Source organism: Styela clava, chromosome 7 (assembly GCF_964204865.1).
Source record: "Styela clava chromosome 7, kaStyClav1.hap1.2, whole genome shotgun sequence".
Lineage (NCBI taxonomy): Eukaryota > Metazoa > Chordata > Ascidiacea > Stolidobranchia > Styelidae > Styela > Styela clava.
In genome coordinates, this window is record NC_135256.1 from 18,892,719 (window position 1) to 18,913,409 (window position 20,691).

The 20,691-nt window shown below is 34.9% G+C and overlaps 1 protein-coding gene across 4 annotated transcripts; it reads left to right on the plus strand.

Moving 5' to 3' along the window:
• The first annotated feature begins 965 nt into the window (after window positions 1-965).
• Window positions 966-16,701, plus strand: LOC120328755 (uncharacterized). Of its 4 annotated transcripts, none has more exons than XM_039395286.2 (16): window positions 966-1,112; window positions 3,579-3,656; window positions 4,071-4,187; window positions 5,292-5,396; window positions 6,073-6,219; window positions 6,801-6,932; window positions 9,189-9,357; window positions 9,534-9,632; window positions 10,229-10,437; window positions 10,800-11,694; window positions 11,932-11,983; window positions 12,171-12,360; window positions 12,696-12,798; window positions 13,328-13,928; window positions 14,244-15,028; window positions 15,335-16,701. In XM_039395286.2, the coding sequence occupies exons 2-16, from the start codon at window positions 3,654-3,656 to the stop codon at window positions 16,213-16,215; spliced, it is 4,488 nt and encodes a 1,495-aa protein (XP_039251220.2). In that variant the 5' UTR covers window positions 966-1,112; window positions 3,579-3,653; the 3' UTR covers window positions 16,216-16,701. The 4 variants fall into 4 exon arrangements, with proteins under 4 accessions (XP_039251220.2, XP_039251219.2, XP_039251224.2 ...); XM_039395285.2 differs by having other exon boundaries at window positions 12,696-12,813; window positions 15,335-16,700; XM_039395290.2 differs by lacking the exon at window positions 6,073-6,219 and having other exon boundaries at window positions 12,696-12,813.
• The last annotated feature ends 3,990 nt before the right edge of the window (window positions 16,702-20,691 follow it).

Consider the following 20,691-nt stretch of genomic DNA (forward strand, 5'->3'; position numbering starts at 1 on the left):
TGCTATAATTTATGATGTAATTTATGTGTGTTTGAAATACATTTGAGATCCAAATTAGGAAAGAGTATCGGAAATTATTTTTTCTAATTGAAGGATCTGTTTTCACCGCAGACTATTTTTTTGCCGGTAGATTTACCCGTGTTCTACACATACCGTTCTCGGCAAAGTGGGAACAGAATAAATCGTTTTATTTGCCAGACAGCTGGTCACTTGTGGGCGTGAGCTTGTCATAACAGCTTGAACGAGCGATTTAAAGCGTCAAAATTCTCTCTTCTTTGTGCGACGTTGTTAGAGTTTTCGTGCCTCGACTTACGCAAAACAAGCCTCACCAGGAGAGGTGTCTTAGTAATGCCTATGGGCGATAATTGCTGATGTATCCCCGAACGAAATGGCTATTTTGGTTGAGGTAGTACCGGTTTCGCTCGACTTTCTTTAAGGAATTTTTGAAGGTTGCTGTTTAGGTTCTAACATCAAACAATTCTAGTAGTATTGTTAAATGTGCACGTATTGTTTATCAGGACAGGAAAACAGCCTCGGACAGAGTAAAACGAACAAAACTCAATGAATAGAGGCTTATGAGTAAATAGGGAATATGAATATGTAATGTGCATTATAGGCTAATCTGCGAGATCACGTACTGATATAAAAAAGGTCAAAATTTATTGGAATTTGTAGGTAAATAGAATAAGATGTAAATAAAATAATATAAAAATCTAATGAAAGCGCGATTTGTCGCACGTAAAGCATTCATTTTCCGCAGTCAATACCATGGCGATATCATAATTACTCGCAAATAGTAGTAAATTTTTTTGAAATGTTTACATGTACAGCTGCTGTATATCAATAATCCGATTTGAAAATGAAGATAAAGCAACAAATTCAAGAATTATTTAGCTTATAACATCTTTCGTAAAACATTTGCTAGTCGGATTTGCGTAAATCACATTCATCTTTCGAACAGAGCTATTTTGTAACATAGTATCAGACTGATATGATACATAAATACATGTTCCGATTCCGACAAACTCATTGTTGTATTATTATTTTGGAACATCTTACGCGACCTTCGGATTTGTTGGAAGATTTTCTGGACCGGGAGTCGTAATAACAAGGTAAGTACAAACATAACGTTTCAATTCTACCTGGGAGACATTACATAACGTTACTACAAGCATTACCAATGCAATGAAATGTATACTTGAAAGCTTTATTTAGATCGTTAGCTGTTTAAAAAAACAATAAAATAAATTGAATTTCAGCGAATACAAACTAGCATGACACAAAAATATAGAGACAGTTTGTCTTTGGTGTAACAGAACGCTATTTATATCTCTTCATTTAGTTTATTCTGGTCATGTTTTCTGTGTTGAAGAGTAGTAATTATGGTGAAATGGCACTGGTTTTATTACTTTTTTAATAGCGTATACGTTTACTTTAATATGATGTGAAGTCATGGTTGGTGAAGCATTACGTAAAAGCATCAATGTACGTACAGGGTCACTTCGTTTTACTCAAATCTACCTTATTCACATGGTATCAAATTTTATCAACAAATTTAGTGACAAAGACAGAAATCAGTATTTGCTAAATTACGAGTGAAATGAGAACGGACCACTGCGTGAGTCGGCTTCCTTTTTTTTAAAAATGTTGACGCGACCAATCACTTCAAGCGCTTACTTTTCAATAAATTGTTTCGTATATAATGAAATATTATGTATTTAATATTAAGCAATTTGCACAACATCATTTCGCTCCAATGTCCAATAGCTCACTCAGGAAGTCGCGTCAATTGATTGGTTTATATTATTGCCGGACTATGATTAGATTCGAGAATAACTCTAATCGTCGTTGTATATTACACCGGCGTTCTTGCCTGCCCTTGTTTAACTCGGGTACACCTCTCAAAAACATCACTACTGTGTTGATCTCCCAGACTACAAATTTTTTCTCGAATGACGAAATCAAGTGAGATGTTGTAAATGTTTGAATAAATCACGGGGAAACTATTTTCTGGACTCATGATTAGTGTTAAAAATATGTGAATACGAGTATGGAGATTATAAGAATAAGTAATGAGGCAAAGTAAAGCCATTTGTTTTACCTCAAATACGTGATTCAAAATTAAAACTGTAAAATTTCAGTGTCATTTTCATCATTGTGAATATGATTCGAAATATTTGAAATTTGAATTTTCTTATATATTGATTCACTTTATCACATTTATATATAGAGTTAAGTAACAATTTAATTTACGAATAAAATATTTTTTTGCATATGTTATTAGATAAGTGATAAGTCCGGCATATCATATTTCTTCATTGACCATAAGGCTAGTACCCTCAATGATTTTCTTTCATATGATGAGAAATGTTCTGATACATACATAATCTGTCGATTCATTTGTTCAAACCTGATTAAACATTTCATTCCGCCAAGCGGTTCATTTGGTCTCCGGTATGAGGTTCTCGTCTCACCACCAAAATTTAGCATTAAAAACACTGCGTTATCCCATTCATGTAAAGACGGTATTTAAAAAAAAAACATTTTGCGAACGCGGTAACGTGAATACACAAAGGTGTTTATTTAAGTTCAAGCTTCTATAAATAAACCCGCTGAGTAACGGTGTCGTACCAAAATAGTTGGAGTTTTAACGACGAAGACTCAGTTTTGTCAAAACAGTTGACAGACAGAAAACTGTGTTTATACCATTTATGTAGATGAGTGAACGTTTTTCAATTGTTTTTCACATTATAATATCATTCGTAATAGAAAACGACCATCCGGGATTCCATCAATTTCTGTTCCTTTCTTGCACATCTGTTCTCGAATAAATACCAGTGTGTAATTTTTCATTTCTGGCTTCTAATTAATTTCTGATGCGTCTATACAAAGTGCTTCACAAAATCTTTACGATGCCATTGGAATATTAAAGACACACAGGTTTACACTACAAAAGGCGCGAGTGACTAGGAAAAACTGAATTTTTCGGCATTAAAAGCAAAGTCATATACAACAGTTCACAGCCGAATATTGAATTCACTGTTGCTTTATAATTTGCCATTTTCACACATTATCGCGACATATTGGATTGTTAATGTCCTGGCAATAAGCGAACAAAGGGTGACTACATATGGCGACTTCGAAAAATCGGCTTGGACTACAGTTGAAAATTTAGTAAACAAACATCGCTTTTTGATTAATTTTAAGTCAATTGGTTGCCAACAAGTTATTGTCATGCGTTGTAGTAATTTCTTCAGGATGTCAAAAATATAAAGATATAGCACCAAAGTTTTATGCTGTTTAATATCCCAATTTATCAGGAAGACTAATTTTACAAAACCTAAATTTGAAAATAAATAACGTGATTTTCTCAATGTACATATCAAAAGCTAGCCGGATATCTAGGTAAAAGCCGGGAAGAAAAGAATTTATTTTTGTCTCACCATGTGATCATTTGTTGTGGGACGTATGTTGCGCCTTTCTCATTTTCTTTCATTATTCTAATATTCATTTTCTATTCTCCATTGATTTTATACATCATGGTGGTGACTGATCATGCTTTTCTATCATTTTTATAGAAAGAAATCATTTATTGATGACGTCGCGTTTTTAATTCGGAAGACGTTTTTCCTTTCACACCAATTTTACGTAAGATGGTAAGTTATTGAAAATCTCTATGAAAAATGAGTCATTTTGTTTACTTTTAAATTACAATGAAAAGATTCAATTAATTCCAATGGAATTCTTATTTTGGTACTCCCGTAGTCTGTGTACCACGTTAGGGTTACGCCACAATTTTATTCCGATCTTTCATATTTTAGTTCTATTACGAGTTCGGGGACTGTCTGTGTGTTAGCCAAGTGAATATACCCCCTTTACACAACTTGATGTAAAATAGGCGAACAAAACTAGTTACCTTCACATTGGTACACACACTTCTGGAGCGCCCTTATTCCTTTCTTCAAATGAGCTTCATATTATGCAATCAGTCCATTAGACGCTTGGGTCATACTGGTAGTAGGAAATTTGTTGACATATTTCAAGTATCTACGTCACTACGTGTATTTTAGAAAGGATATCCAAATACTTCTCAGTCTTCACCCACAGAGAATCGTGAGCATTCCCAGATGAATGGATCCGCATATGCAGCGCAGAGTGTCAGTTATCCCCACAACGGCGTTAACACGGTAAATAATATTTTCAGTGGAATGTGGATAAAGCAGCATTTTTGCTTTGTGTATAAGTTTAGATATTATTTAATATTGCCATAATTATAAAAAATTAAACCTTACAATAACAAGAATTTTATAATACACATTAGATAGTTATTAGTACTTGCATAAAATGAGCATGATATTGTAAACTACTAACTACTGAATTTTCTGGAGAATTAGTTGTCTTTTTGGGCGTATGGTTGTATTTGAGAAATGCAATAGGAAAGAGTAATATAATATAATAATAAATATTTATTGAAAATATATTATTCGAAAACAAAAAGCACCACGATATAAAGCTTCATCTTATAAAGTGACATCTCTACATTCGAATTTAAAACCAATATGTCAATTTCAAATTAGATTATACATGTTTTTTTCTCTTTTAAACAAAGCATGATACGTGGAATTTGAAATAAGCAATATTTGTCTGTGTATATAAATGAGAATACGGTATTGTGTTTTTTTCTTGGACGTTAGTTATCGTCTATATTCACCACTATATATTTATAGCTGCGAATTCTGTTTTTCTCATTCCAAATTTGTATTTAAAACGATGTATTTTACAACCGAGTATAGACAAACAAATTGTCCATCTTATTTGTTTACATTTACCGACCAACCCAAAAAAATTCCCGCCACCCACAAACGAAAAGAAATCACATTTAGGTATAAAGTGACAGAACCTGACCACACAAATCCGAAATAAAGCTGTTAGAAAAATGGGAATTTTTTTTTTATAGTTTACAACAGATAAACGTGCCGTGAACGTGGGTATTATGACCATTCAATTCATTTCGCCATATGATTTTGAATTAAAATACTTGCTTTTCATATATTTTGCTTTAAAAATAACTTGTCAAAATAGCCTTTGAAATCAAAATAAATCTAAAATAGCGGGAATCACAAAATGAGCCAGTCTAACAGGATGTTTGAGGTTTAATTCAAGGTTTCTACTGGCATGTATACAAAATTTTGTAACAAAGAGGTTGTTTGTCGGGAAACCAGTCATTGAATGCACTTATAAACACTATTTTTTCATTGTACTTGCAATTAACTCACTGAACTTTGCATTAGGGGCATTTTATTGACTACGAAAACATGGAAGAATCTTTGAGAAGGAGCCTCACTTACAATGGCGATGCGAAAACCGACACCAGACCACAGATGCACGTTTCTAAGGTTGGTTGGTCCTAAATGCATTTTAGAAATAGTTTTGTGTCCAAAGGCAACACGCAAAATTTTGGCTTGAGCTCTTGTATGGTGTACAGAAATGCGATATCGTCGAAAAACGTGAATTGTCAATTTGAAGGAAAATTGAACCTTGATGAAGGAATGACACAAATGTAAATAGCTTTATTTACGTCAGCTTCCTATGTCCTGTCTTCATTATTAGTAAAATGTGGAAATTGATATCTGTCTCATATTTTTGAGGTGGAACTGCGATGACGATATATCCTGATTCTTATTTTCAGTATACTAAAATTGATGTCAGTAGATTCCTGTCATACGTCATTAATTATTATAATGGTCGTATAGCGCTTGTTTATTCACTGACTGTGTTCTATTACCCCAAATATAAAAATTTGAATAAAGAGCCGATTATGTGCGCAGAACACTGTGAAACGCTGCGAAAATGTTCTAAAGTATATAAACGCGGATAAGGTGTTACTATATTATACCTTATTAAAAGCTAAAATCTGAACGGCATAATGTACTTTTTTCAAGCTGTAAATTTATGCTATTTTGAATGTTTACAAACATTATGACATATTTTAATTCAATTCCAACCCCGTAATGACCAAAATAAATAAGATGAAAGAATGTTTTTTTTATATAATTCTTTATATGTGACTAGGATGCAATTTCTAAATTTCGAAATCACATCAACGCCGTAGAAAGAGAGAACGTTGCATTGAAAAGACAGATTTCAAGAATAGCTTCATCACACAATGCCAACAGCTCCGAAGTCGTCGCAAATGAAAGCTATCAAGACGCAGAGAGAGTAAGGCCATATCATCTTGCTTGTAGAAATTTAGACTAGTATTCAATTATGAACGCACCGATATATACGGTCCATTGATGAAAATTCGTACCGAAGCACGTATCATGTATGAACAGTATTGTAATTGCGGGCTATTCCGGAAAAATATCCATTATTCATATGCAACCAACAACGAAAGATTGGGAAATAATTTCGGAAAGCGAAGTAATTTCTGCTTAGCTATTTTTATTTGGGATAAATGAGGCAATTTTTGATATGTTTCTTCAATCTGTGTGCATTGGTGAAAGACGATATAACTGAATATTGCTAAAGTGTGCTTGTATGTGAATAAATTTTTCAAACAAGAATACGGTAGAACATTTTTTTTTATATTTTCATATGAAATTCACTAAACGATTTTTCTTGTAGCAACTTCAATAATCGTTTTTTGAGGTTCATCCCCGCATGTTATCTCGCAGTGATTACATCGAAGTATGGTAACATAAGCGCGTTTTTTTTTTCCCTATTCAGTCTATATTTCAAGATAAAGTAACAACCTCTTACGAATAATACCTTACTATAAAAGAATGATTTGTTTACAGATGCAATTAGAAGATATTCGTTCTGCATGCATGTTGCTTTCTGAAAGAATAAAACGAATGGAAGAACAGAATAAACTACTTCATACAAATGCTGAAAAACAAAGATATGAATACGAAAGATATCTTGATCGGGTTAGCTAATTTCTTATTCAACAAACCTCGAGCAATACGTAATTTTTCTTTTGTCCACCCATAAAAGATCGGCCCTATTATCTACATGTAAGTCTCGTTTATTCACAATATACTCGTACATCAATAATTTAAACTCATTTCTAATTTCACGCCGTCGCCGTACGCCTGTTTTTCAGTTGTAGTTCCAAGTGTATGTATCGTGTTTCCCGACAATAAGACCTATTCTGACTTTTAAAACGATTTTAATATAAGCCCTACTCTTAAAATGAGACCTAGTCGACAGCGCGAAATTTTTATTTGACTCAGTGGATAGCAAGAAATCTCTCCTACACGTTTTAAATAAAAACGTGTTATCTTTAAGTAAATGGATATCTGTTTTCATATTTTGTATATATATTCCAAAATCTCGTAATTCTCTACTTTGGAATCTTGATTTTGATAAATAAAAATAAAAGACATCTCACCAAAATAAGTTATTTTTTGGAAGAAAATTGAAATAAGACCCTGTATTCTTTTCGGGGAAACACTATATGCACATTTAGAGCGTCCAAATGAATATAAAAAACATGCGATGAAACAATGTAGCAAACATGCTCATGAAGAGCGTCGCAGTAATTTTGAAAAATATGTTTAGTTGTATAATTTGCCATTATCCTAAAGTTTATCTAAACAAAACTCTCCTCGATATCCATACATTTTTGCAGTAAATTGAGCGGCAAAAAAATCCACCAATACGTAGGAAATCAAATTTATTCCTAATTTCTGTTAGTTTTTAATTTCGTTGTATTGTCGATATTCGTGATCAAGATCGTATAAACGTGAAACGAAATATAAACAGTTCACTGTATGACGCGCTGCTGCACACCAGTATAATATTGGCAAAACCAGAAAATGGAAGAGAAAACTTTAATTCTCGTTTGATTAATATCCAAAAATTACATTCTCTTATGTCGCTCTGAATTAATCTTAAGTACTTTGTCATAGGTATAAAAATAAATTTTAAGTATTTTTTGTATTAAATTAGACAGTTGTATTTATGCTATGGTAATTTGATTGTTTTGTTTTACTGCTTATAGATATAAAGTCATTCTGAAATCTGACCGAAACGTAAATATTCAGAAGTAAAATTTTCAGCCTCACATTGTGAAACCAGTTTAAAATTCTACCACATCCTTGGGCATTATAGCAGATTAATATCAAATTGTTCGGTTACCGCATTCACATTATCTATCATCTTGACGAGCTCTCAGGTTTCAGATTATGTCAAAAACCCACGGCAAACTCGACTTCGACTTATATCGTAACTTTTTTATCTTGGCTATTTGTTTTTCTTGATTGTTGGTTTTAGATTTAATCTTCAATTTCATTGAAGATGCAGAATGTTACATTTCATTATTGTGAACGTGAATAAGGCAATTTAATATTAAATCAATTGGTGATATTTTATTATTATTAATAAATATCTTGACCTGAAGACGAACTACAAACGCATTTAACTAGTTTCAGCCAAAATGCAAGGCATATTTAAATACTTTATTCACAACGCGACAATTTCAATATTATTTGGAACAATCATAGACTCTAACATGAAAACTATAAGAATTAATATTCAAATGATTCTTAGTTCTATTATTTTTATCAATTTGTTAATTACATTTTTTAAAAGATTATCATCACACTGAGCAGGGTTGAATATCAGGTCAAAAATGGTCTAACGTTACACGATCACTTTACCATCTTATAGTTCAAATTCTGGATTTAATTTTTTTTCGAGTGAAATTCTGGTTGGAATGTCATCCGAATGTTTCGCTTTATAGGCCAACAATGTTTCGCTACTTTCATAAATTTTCGTAAACTTTTTAGTAGTCAATCTAACACCAATTTAGAAAAGTTGTCCCATGGATCGTTTCAAACAAATATCGTCAATTTGGCTTTGCTTTCCTTGCACTAAGTCACATCGTTAATATGTATTCTGTTTTTAATATCGAAATCAGAACTGTAATGAAACGACAGGGGCTTAAAATGTTGTTATTTGTGGCAACATAAAATTGATAGAAAAGGGCAATTATTTTCTATATTGAACAATTTCAAATTTTTATCTGGCTATCGTTTTTAGCACAGATGTGGTAACTTCGAAAGGTTTTTCGAGTTTTCGATGAGCTTTATTTTAGGGACAGTGAATGTACTGGTAATGGTCCGTTTCCATGTATTTTTGTATTGCCGTTATTGTTACCAAATGTTCAAATTGTCTTGCAGGTTTCGTCCCAAGTTTTCCAGGCGTTGTCATGCCAACAACGACTTCAAATGGAATGCGATGCCTTGCGTATGCAAGTGCTTCAAGTAACTGGAAATCAAGCAGTACTTTCTACCTCAAGCTCTCCTGGTTTACCCTATAACTGGACACCTGACGAATCTAATCAAAACAGTGAATATTTATTTTGGTTTTTGAAAACACCTAATCATTCATCACAAGACACTATTAAATGGAAAAAAAAAAAAAAATTGATCGTAGCCTTTTATGTTGAAAATTTTCTGATTGTCGCATTTGTTTTCATCATTTTATATTTTCTCATATTCATCTTAAGTAATCTTGGTTTTCAGGAAATTCAAACAGTAATGATTTTGCTGAAGCATATGCGGCAGCCACACAAGGAAATCATCCCTTTGCACCGTACCCAGTGATTCACGCACAGAATCAAGGTATTTATTTTCAATTATAAAAAAAAAAAAATTGACAAATATCTGAATATATTGCATTAGTTTATGCAAACAGTTCTGCATTAGTTTTCGGTCTTTTTGTCCTGTCAGGTTGTAATTTCATTATACATACGTTTCGTCTTGAGGTGATAGTACAGTCGAATTTCAGCTCGTGATCTTATCCAGTTTTGAGTGTTATTTCATATTGGTATTTATACAGGGTGGTCGCTAGAAAAGCAGAAAATTTGAAGGTCAGATGAGATAACGAATAAAATGTGTGCTTACTCATTGCTTTTTGGATACTTTTTTATTTTTTTTAAGTTCTAGGTTGTTTTAGATTGATGCCTTTTAGGTTTTATTTGATTTCTGTGAAATTCTGTGTAATATAACATACGCCTTTAAAAAATTTATTCTTTGTAAAAATAAAGAGCTGTTTGACAAGCTTTCTGTTTTTCTGGCGACCGCCCTGCATTTCATAGCTTCAATTAACAATAAAGAATTTCCATCTCTCAGACAAAACCCATACATCATCATTGCATTTAATATTATTGGTTTCTAAAGCAGCTAAAAAACAGGTCAGATCTAAATCTCCATTTTAGCACAAACCTCGCAGTCTGCTCCAATTCAACAAAGAGTGAATATAAATGAAGAAGGAGCACACCAAAGGCAATTTTTGTTCAACCATTCCCACAATCCATCGAACAGTTACAACGGTAACAGGGGATACAACGTTCCAACACATAACGCAAACTCTCATGTACCAGCATATTATTACAACCCCCAATTTGGTGGACAACATGCTATGCAGGTCGGTAGCTTTTTTCCGGTGTCAATCCAAAATACTACTTTACATTTATAGCACCTATAAATATAATTAAAATGTGAACATTTTTGTTATATCTAGCAACATTTTCGAGTTTACGTGACCCTGATTCGTGGGCGTTGGCTATTTATATGTATATTAAATTGAATGTAGGGGCATTCTAATGCCGCTAAAACAGCAATACCCCCATTATAGTGAGTGGCATAAACTCCGAAGTAAATGAGATGTTTAGTGCTATGTCGTTGCAAGCAAGAATATCGCAATGTGCAAACTAATGAATGTGCAAAAATAATGAATTGGTTAATCTTTAGAAGTAGATAACCTTCTGATTTATATTTGTCGTTTAGGAATTACCAATGGCAAGATCTCCTCCATTGCTTGCGATTCCAGAAAGTGTTGAACCGATCAATACACCGTCTAAAGCTGACACTTTTCGTCAAAGATTGATTGCGAGCGATACAGTTTCATTACAAGACGATCATTCAATTGGGAGAGGATCACGATCGCGCGAAAGACAGAATTCGGGTAATAGAAACAAAGTTTCTCGAAGTCGATCTTTTGATGATCACTACTCATCAACTTCTAGGCTAGGTGGACCGGCAAGGCCCCATCAATCTGCTTCTCCAAGACGATCGCAAACATACAACGACCACTTATCGGGTCAACAGATACCCGCTTCGTCGCATCATCAGAATGAGAACAATGTTTCTATGGTGATGAACAGAGAAGAGGGCAGCAAAATTTCATTTCATGGGCGGCCGCCAGGATTCCATGCTAGCGATACGCAAGTACACATGCTTCATCAAAAGTCACTACCGCAGTCGAGTGCAGTTTATCCCCAGAGACATTTTTCGGTAGAAAATTCCAAAACCCAATCAGAAAACATTCTATATTCAACGCAGCAAGTTGAAAGTGTAAATGAGAATACTTTGAATTATTCGAATGCACATTTGAATCAGTCGATTGAATCCAGTCAACATCGACCTTTTCCTCAGTCAACTAGTTTGTCGGTTCATGATGATCATAGAACAGATCATGGTATAAAAACCGCAAACTTTTCGAGGGGCGCGTTACAGCGGTCGTTCCGAATCCTCAGGACCCAGGACAAAATTTCAGAGCAACGAAGAACACGTGACGACGTATGGTTGCTTCGTAATGGTAGACCCAACGAAATTTCAAGTCAGAAAATAGCGTTGTCATCTTCTGCGTCTGGCAGCAATACCAAACATACAAATGTAAAAGGTACGAAAGAAATATGTTTTCTCGAGAGTCACAAAGATTCGCTGATTGTTTTTGCTTTCCCGCTCATTAAGCATTTTCTAAATACTCGTTAAATTCGTGTAAATTAAATACATTTTATTCGTTGATAACTTCATATTTATTTTAGAAATAATTCCCGAAATTACATATTAATACACTTTACATAATATTATACTCCTACGTTGTATGTTATGTTTTCAAAATTGTTTTACATTATAGATCTACCTCCACCACCACCCCCTCCACCGGACAACATAGTAGCCAAGGACAGGTGAAGAATATACTTTTTGTACAGTATTTATAGATACTAATTTTAGTGCAGTAGTCACAGGTTACGTTTTTCATTCCTAAAAAACAGCTTCATTCTTAAAAACTACTCAAATGACTTTATATATCCCCACTGCATTACATATCTTTCACCTCTTCTTAGTTTGTAATGTTGCATTTTATGTTTTCAGTAACGAACCCGATTGTTCAAGTCGTCACCAGCCTGTCGAACAGATAAACGTGAGGGAAGGGAGACGCACTGCGTCATTCGAGAGAGCGTCTTATGGCGCAGCTTGTCGGAAATCCCAATCGCTTGATTATTTACCTACAGATATTTACAAAACCAATTCAAGTCTATCGAAAAAATCAAATTTTGTACAGGTAGGAACTACTTGCTAACATCTTGCAATAATACCCGCTATGAATTTATGTGCAGCTAGAGAAAGAGAGAAACTGAAGGCTTCCGTGAAATTGGTCGCTGCCGGTAGCCTACTGCGTAATAAAAAACACTGTAGGCTACTGTCGACTGCTTTGTGTATCGTTTCTCATACATTCATTAATTAGAACGAATTTTTAATCAATTTACATTAAAATCAACCATAATGTTACTGTGCCACCACTGTTGTTATATTCACCCGTGAAGTCATTTTGAAGGTTTCAGCAACTTGTGTCTACTTAAGAAAGTACGACTTAATATAAGTTTTCCTCATCTTCAGAATTCAAATTCCCTCGAATATCGATCACAAAAAGACAAACTTGCTTTAGCAATAGCCCGAGCCGTCGAGGACAATCATTCCTTAGAAGATTCTTCTAGAACAGGTGACTGCGATCAAAGTAAGCAAAAATATGGCACTAATGCCTTTGTGCTACTGACGAAGGATAAGTAACTGGCCAGTTTAACATCAATATAAGTGAATTTATGCTTGCCAAAAATTATAAATTCAATTTTTTCGGGAATACTCAAAAGAAAAATCATGTGCAATCTCAGACAAATTGTAAAAGAATCCAGTAAATTATCTACCAAGCAATTACTATATAAGTGAGGGTGCTCCTGAAGTATGCGCACCAAGATGTCGCAGTACCTGAACCCTAACCTGGTACACAACCTGAGTTCAGGTTGTGCGCTATCTTGGTGCGCATACTTCAGAAGGTCCTAAGTGAGTTCCCTCATAAATACCTTATACACATATGATGTAAATGTAAAATATCATGCATATATATATAATGCGTATTTAAAAACACAATTTCAGGTTTTGACTTCGATTAGACTTGGGAGATGGCATTATTATCTTTTCTTTTTAAGAAATATCAAGTTATTTCGAATATTCATAATACTTATTTTTCTCAGGTGTTCCTACAGAACAAAAAACAAGTTATGTACCAACGTTTGCGAAAAAGAATACAAGTTCCACCAACACAAACATGTCAAAGAAAAATACACCGTCGTCACCACAAATACCTACAAGGAGTCATTCTTCATCTTCGCGAACTTCTAGTGCTGGTAATGCGATCGGAAGTGTAGCGTCTAACATCTCATGTCAAGATCTCTCAAATAAAGGGAGCTTGAGTTCATGTGGTACAAGTATTTCCTCCACGACATTCAGTCATCCAAATTTAGTAAATCTCTCAAAGGGTGGAGTGGTTAGTTCGTCTGCTGAAAACATATATCACAACAACGAGAGACTGGCAAGTATTAATCCAAACTCCGTCGACAAAAAGTCACCGATACAGAAAATTCCACAATACTCGGCGATCAATAAGCAAAAAGAGACATTTTCTTCAAAAAACAAAGCTCAAAATTCCCCAAAAGTCACTAGAAAAGATCTGAATACGGGAGAGTCTAAGAAAATGCATGAAGCTGGCTCTAAAAAGAAAGGAGGAGGCCAGAAATCGTTTGTTAGCATTATGAAGTCAAAATTTGGAAAAAATTCCACAAACAATAACAAAAGGTAAAACTAATTATATTTTGGAACCTAAAATGAAAAATGTAATGAATATTTACATCTGACATCGTCACAAATTAGAAACTGGATTCAGTAGGGAATCACTTTTATATATAATAAAGTTTGTAATGTGGTACGTTGCGGAATGTATTTTATTCATATTCGTAGAAAACTTTCTCGATGATTTAAAAATATATGCAATTATGAAAATTATTTCATGCATCAATTAACAAACACAACATGATTTACAAAATTTTCTTTTTTTACATCCAAGAAAGAAAGAAAGACAAAGTAATATTGTATTGTCGTTTTTTTTTTCAGGCAAACGAACATGCCAGAGCATGAAAACGCCCCGTCTTCAATCGATCCCCGAACCTTATCACTTGAACCAAATGCTGCTTTACCAACTAGAACAAAAAAAGCAGGCAGAAAGTCGTCACAAGAAGATACAATAGGTCGGAAACTTAGCAATCCGTTTCTGAATACGCCGGCACAAAACTTTATCGCTCCATCCAATGCTCCTGCTACGAAAGTAAAAAGTAATGGCAATAAAAAGTTTCTGGGTCGTCATAATTCGAAAAAGCATAAGGGATATAAATTTGGTGGTTTTGAAGATACGGATGAATACAACAAGCAAAGCTTCGGTCGAGTCGAGCTTATTCCTATCGAAAAGGGAAATATTTTAGAACATGATCACCAAGTACTTGACAACGCACTAGGTGAGGACGAAATTGTTTGGCAAAACTGCGGAGATACATCAGTTTGTGTGGTTGACATTGTTGACCAAACGAACAGTGTGGAGGAAAACCAAACTATTACCCGCCAACATGACTACGAAAACGTTAATATCAAAGTACCAAGCAAGGCACCAAAAGGCTTCCGAAAAAGGAATGTCCCTCAATACGAAAATGTCGGGATAACTCAGCTGGACGAAGAAAATGTAAAATCTCACGATTATAATCAAGATTCTCAAAATGGGAAGCGTGCAGATATCAGAAATAATACATCATCCAGAAAAAATGTCGTTGATAACAGAGAATATGTATGGAATGAAGAAACAACGGGATGTCCGAAAAAAGATGTAACCGCTAACACTCAAATGCAAGGTACAAATATCACGTGTAGTGTAGTATGCTTTTAAATATAGTATTTATGTAGTTTCAGTATGTAGGCTACCTCATTCAATAGAGATCAAATAATAAGCTGATACTAGATGACCGATAGCTTGTGACTCGATGATAGTTTCATACTGGAAACGCTTTTTTGTTTGACTCGGGGCTGCCAAATTAAAGAAAAAATTAGTTTGAAATGTTTGACACCGTTTGTGTAGCTGTGTTGGTAACATTCCTTTGTTAAATATTGCATAATGAACAATGAATATTTAGACGACTGATTTATATTTCATTTCGCAGGTCAAAGATCTATAGAAGAACAGGATTCGGATATCGTTCCACGTCCGCATAAATCAAACAATAATGTGTACGAAAAAGTGTTCATCAACCCAGATGCCGAAGAGGAAATAAAACAGAAGGATAATTTTCATGAGGATATTGTGCATAAATTCAATGACTCTGAGTATCCAAACGTGAAATCAGGAAGCGAAGTTATTCATGAAACCTCAAATTCTGATATATCTGAACAGGCTGAAAAATCAGACGCCAGTTTAAATGCAAGTTTGAGAAGTTCTAATTCTGATAAAAGCTCTCGAATACCTGATCTGGCTAATTCTAGAAAACATCAGAATATAGGATCTTCGGGTATAAGCCCTCGCTCTAAAATAAAACCCATTCCCTCAATACCAAAAAGCTCTGATATTGCTAAATACAAAAGACAAGTAAGCGAAGCATCTACCAATGATGTCTCAGATACGGGATTATTAGAATCAAACAGAACCGACAAAAACATTTTAGAAAGTAGAGTGCCAGATTCCCCATCTGAATTGTATATAGATTTATCAAAAAACATTAACTCTGTTCAGTCAAAGTGTGCTTCCCGGAAGCATTCTGTTCCCATTGCAAGCAGGCTACAACCTCCCCAAAGGCTTCCAAAACCAGGTAAAGGCATTTCAAATATTAGAAAGCCACAATTTGGCATGGCTAGTGTATCTCGAGAAAACTGTGTCCACAAGAAACCCGACGACGAATGTTTAGATTTACGCATACAAAGAAAGCCTACTAAGTTAGCTCCCTTAAATTACGGTCCGCCAGTTTCACCCAAAACAAATAATACGCAAATGCCATTTTCGAAAATACCCTCCACTAGAAAATCAAAGGAATTGCGTAAAATGAGTTGATATATCTACAGTCACCTATGATAACTGAATTAGGAACTTAAATCTTAAAGTTCCGACTTTATTCCAATCTATATAATTTAGTTTCTTTATATATATATATCTATTATTTTTTTTATCACTTTCTGATCTATAACTGTTTTTTTCTCATTGATGCATCTGGAAAATCAATGTTATCGCGGGTTTTATTTAAAAAAAAAACGATAAACGATTCATGTAACTTTTTTTTGGGATATTTTTATTTTCTATTCACATGTAACGGCGGAGGTTGCCTCTACCTGAAAATATTTTTAGAATCAATCTTCAGGCGTTTGTTGTTTGAATCATATATATGTATATCCGCATCTGTATTGTTTGTCTAATTGCAACTACCGTATGTTTTATATTTCTTAACAAAGTTTCATGTGAAGAGTAACAATTAAAATACCTCCTTCCTAAATGGCGATGTTATAATTTTTTTTGTGGTTTCAGTTATCTGAAATTTCAGAATAAAAAAAGATTCGAAACCATAAAAATAACTTCAGGAGAACGTCCGGTGAAAGACTGATAATTCCATTTGGTAAAGTCGGGCCATGCTACGACAAATATACAGAGTCGAAAGAGTCCTGAGTAGAAAGACATGATCTGCCCATTGCTAACGAGTACCGATGAATGATAAGACCGAGAACCGAACTATTGTAGTGCGGAACAAAAAACATCCCGAAACAAAAGACTATGGCGCAAAACATATAGGTACAGAAGAAACTAGCATGAAACCGTAACACATATGCTTTCAAATATAGTAATACTGTGATAAAAAAGGTTCGCGCCTCGCGATGTTTTCTCCTGTTTCACACTACCTCTCCTTTTTGCGCCGTTTGTTTTATCTTGCGCTCTATTCAGTGTCTAGTAAGAAGACCGGGTGTGAATTGTGGAATATGGCTTCTTAAAATAAGAGCTGATTATATGACGGAACGCGCTCTTATTCTTTTATTATTCAGAGACCAAAGATGGCTGTACATTTTTACCGCATTTTAGCTAAAAGAAGATGTATTTAATTGGTTTATCTGTATGAAAACCAACCTGTAGCAACCATAAATCTTATGAGGGCTTTCCTCACCCCCGGGATAAGTCTGAATTTCTGATCAGTCTTCGCATTCATTAATTAAACAACGGAGTCTCAAAAATGTCGTGTCCCACTTTACCACGTGTCCCAATTGTCTCACGTGTACCACCTGTCCAACTTACTCCCACTATCCCCTTCTCCGGTTTTGTTGTGCCAATGAATATTTGGTAAGTTGCATAATAATAGTTCGAATATCGAGTTATGTTAATAGTGGTATTGATGTTTTTTAAGGCTTTAGGAGTGGTTTTTAGCTGGGGTAAAAGGCAATTTAGGTTCTATTGCGTGGACATTGCTGCATATTTCTTTTTTTGCTGCTTTTCAATCAACTGGAGCACCGATGGATTCTCAGCCCCGCGACCTGCAAAATATGCATCTTTTAAACTGAAAATCTTTTGGCAATTCATTCAATATTTAAGATGAGACCCTACGGCAGAGGTCGGTAACCTTTTGTGGTTCGCGGGCTATAATTAAGGGTTGCAAGTCATTGGTGGGCCGCACTTATTTTTAGAAAGTTGAAAACCGAACTAATGATACTCTTTATAAAAAAAAAATCGAGCAGTGATACATCTCTCTTATGAAGGCTTTCCCCATCTCTCGTATAGAATCTAGATTTATTTCATCGTTGCACTGCATTTTAATAAATGCCATTTGACTATTTTCGGCGCCATTGAACCCTTTGCACTCAGCCTTAACTTCTGCGTTTCGTCAAATTATAATTAAATTATAGGCTCATTAAACGAGTAATCATGATTTTTATACTTGTTAGGTTATAATATAATTTATTCTACACGTGTCTCAATAATTCGGTGAACCGTCGCGGGCTGGATTCTATTACTCGCATCCGGCCCGGAGGGCGGTAGGTTGCCGACCCCTGCCTTACGGGCATATCTGAAGATTTCTAACTCTAAAAAAATGTTTCAAGCCACAAAAATGTATATATATATATATATAATTTGGAAGACTTTTATTTTACATTTAAAGGGGGGTATGACAGATGTTTGGTCTAATATGGTATATCACATGTTGAAGTTACCAGTATTCGGAGCCCTTCATACGCTGGAGAAGCAATGAAATGTTATTGTTTGTCAAATATTAGTACAAAATGTGTTGCATGCAGCTGTAGGCCTATAGCATCTAATTTATTGAAAAATCCTTGAGCTAATCACCTGTTGTAGACTTCCAGTGTGTAAAATAATTTATGAAATTTTGGCTGATCCACTGCAGGCTTTTGTCTCCAGATGTTTCAGAGGGAGTAGCGTCGCGTAGAAGTCGCGTCAGTAGTGCTGTTGCATATGTCCAAACAGATATTATGCAGTTTGCAAAACTTGGCAGTTGCTTCAAATTCAGATATTTCCGAAATCCTAGCAACAGAAGCAGGAAGAAAGATTTCCCCGGTTCATTTTTTATTAACCCGTCCGCGGCGTAAAAAGACTAAGGGCATTGGTTTAGAGAACACGAGACAAAACTCAAGAATCGGGGGTTCGTTGCTGATATATGCCATTCGACACGCTGAAGTCATTTAGTCATGCTTTATAGATAAAAAGATTGAAGTTCAAAGAAAGAGGTATTGGACTATGAATCAAAAATATGATGATGGTTTGTACCCTCTTACATTGACCAGGTGGATATTTATAGGAAAATAACCATCTAAACATCATTTGAAAAGTCGAAAATAGAAGGGGTGTGAAGGATTATAGCCAAACGTAGAGAGCGTGTCTAGAAAAGGGTTTTGACAATGTCCTCACATTTTTTATTTCTTGACTTTTCAACTACATATCAATGTTGTCAAAACGTCAGGCGAAAGTCTAAACCTACCAATTGAGGGTGTGATTTCGGTCATAATTCCATGGTGTCATACCGATTTTGTTTTCTGGGTATGGTATATTCCAGCATGTAATCGGAGTTGTGGAATCTTGAAAAAGTATTCCGCTTTTTTCGTTGAACTTTTGACAAAATAATATGCATATATTGTCACAAACACACCGCAACTTCAAGACCATATTGATGAGTTCTGTAATGATTTATTCTTTAAAATATGTATTTATATATATTTATGGATGCGTTCATTAAATCAAAATAAACTTATGTTTGCATGAAAATAGGCTCCTGTAGATGCGACATCCCAGTTTACTTTAAATTTGACTGCGTAATTCGATATCTCGAGTTTAGAATCTTCTATTCGTCGATGTGATGTTTTATTCATGAGGTAATATTTCCTCATGCTATAAACACCAGTTAACAGGATAGGGCAAGTTATCTTGGGTTGTTTTTGGTTATTGTATCAATTCTTTGTGTGTATGGATTCGTACGTGGAACACGCGCGTTTGTCTTTTGTAGAAACCTATGAACATAAGCCAAAAAATGACGCGCATTTCTGGTTCTCACCTTTTTCTACGTTGAAACCTTTGTGCAAACCAAACCTGTATATCAAAGACAAATGACTGTTTGATAAACCAATGACGCCATCGGTTTGAAACCATATAAGTTTTGGAATCCGGAATTGGCGGCCCCCTCGTCAACCTTGGTCGTTCGTTAGTAACTAAAGGCATTGAGTTATCAACTCTCGAAATTCTTTTCATTTGACCAGCGGTATCCAACCCGCAGCCCATCGGACGAATTTGTGCGGCCCGTTGAAAATATTTTCCACTCATACCCAATCAACTGCTTGTAATGAACGAACCCCTTAACTTCTTCGAGTAAGCATACGTGTTGTTTCTACAAAAATCATTCTTGGGTAGCGTGCAACGGGATATTACGCCATAATTAAGGGACCGAGGCATATTGGAAGCTTACGACTGTAGGAATGTATGTAGGGTTTTGTTTTATTATCAATCTTAAAAAAACATCGTGTTGTAAAACAAGGGCTTGTTTTAAATCAATTTTTTTTCTGTATTTTTTTATTGAAATATCCCTTGCATCGCCGTGAAACTATGCCATAAACGTTGCATTCTGGCAGCTGCACACGCAGTCGGAATTATAATTTTAAAAATGTAAGTAAAAAATCTCATTTTGCCTTTTACTTCTGTTGCGTATATTTATCGCCACGTTTGTATCTCAACCAAGGTCATAAGATTTTAACCGAAATGTTAATCCGAGATATCAGAGGGACGTTTTGAGTAACTAATATTGAGTAATTATTGAGAAACTTAGCTCACGAGCCTATCACAAAAGAAATTAGTTCAAGGGCAGCCTTCGGTAAAACGAGTGGGTTGCGATAATGAAGAATATGCTTACATCGGCGGCAATCTACTGATATAAACGATGGAACGCCCTAGCCTAGCCCATGCTAATTGTTAGAGTCCTCTGATGCAAAGACGCCAGAACTAATCTGTTGTGACGCATAATATGGATTTCGAGTTCATGTATTGGCATTT

Excerpts from the sequence above, each read along its gene's own strand:
- LOC120328755 (XM_039395285.2), top strand. Across the intron at positions 9,358-9,533 it reads TGACGAATCTAATCAAAACA|GAAATTCAAACAGTAATGAT; the intron begins GTGAATATTTAT and ends CTTGGTTTTCAG. Across the intron at positions 13,929-14,243 it reads TCCACAAACAATAACAAAAG|GCAAACGAACATGCCAGAGC; the intron begins GTAAAACTAATT and ends TTTTTTTTTCAG.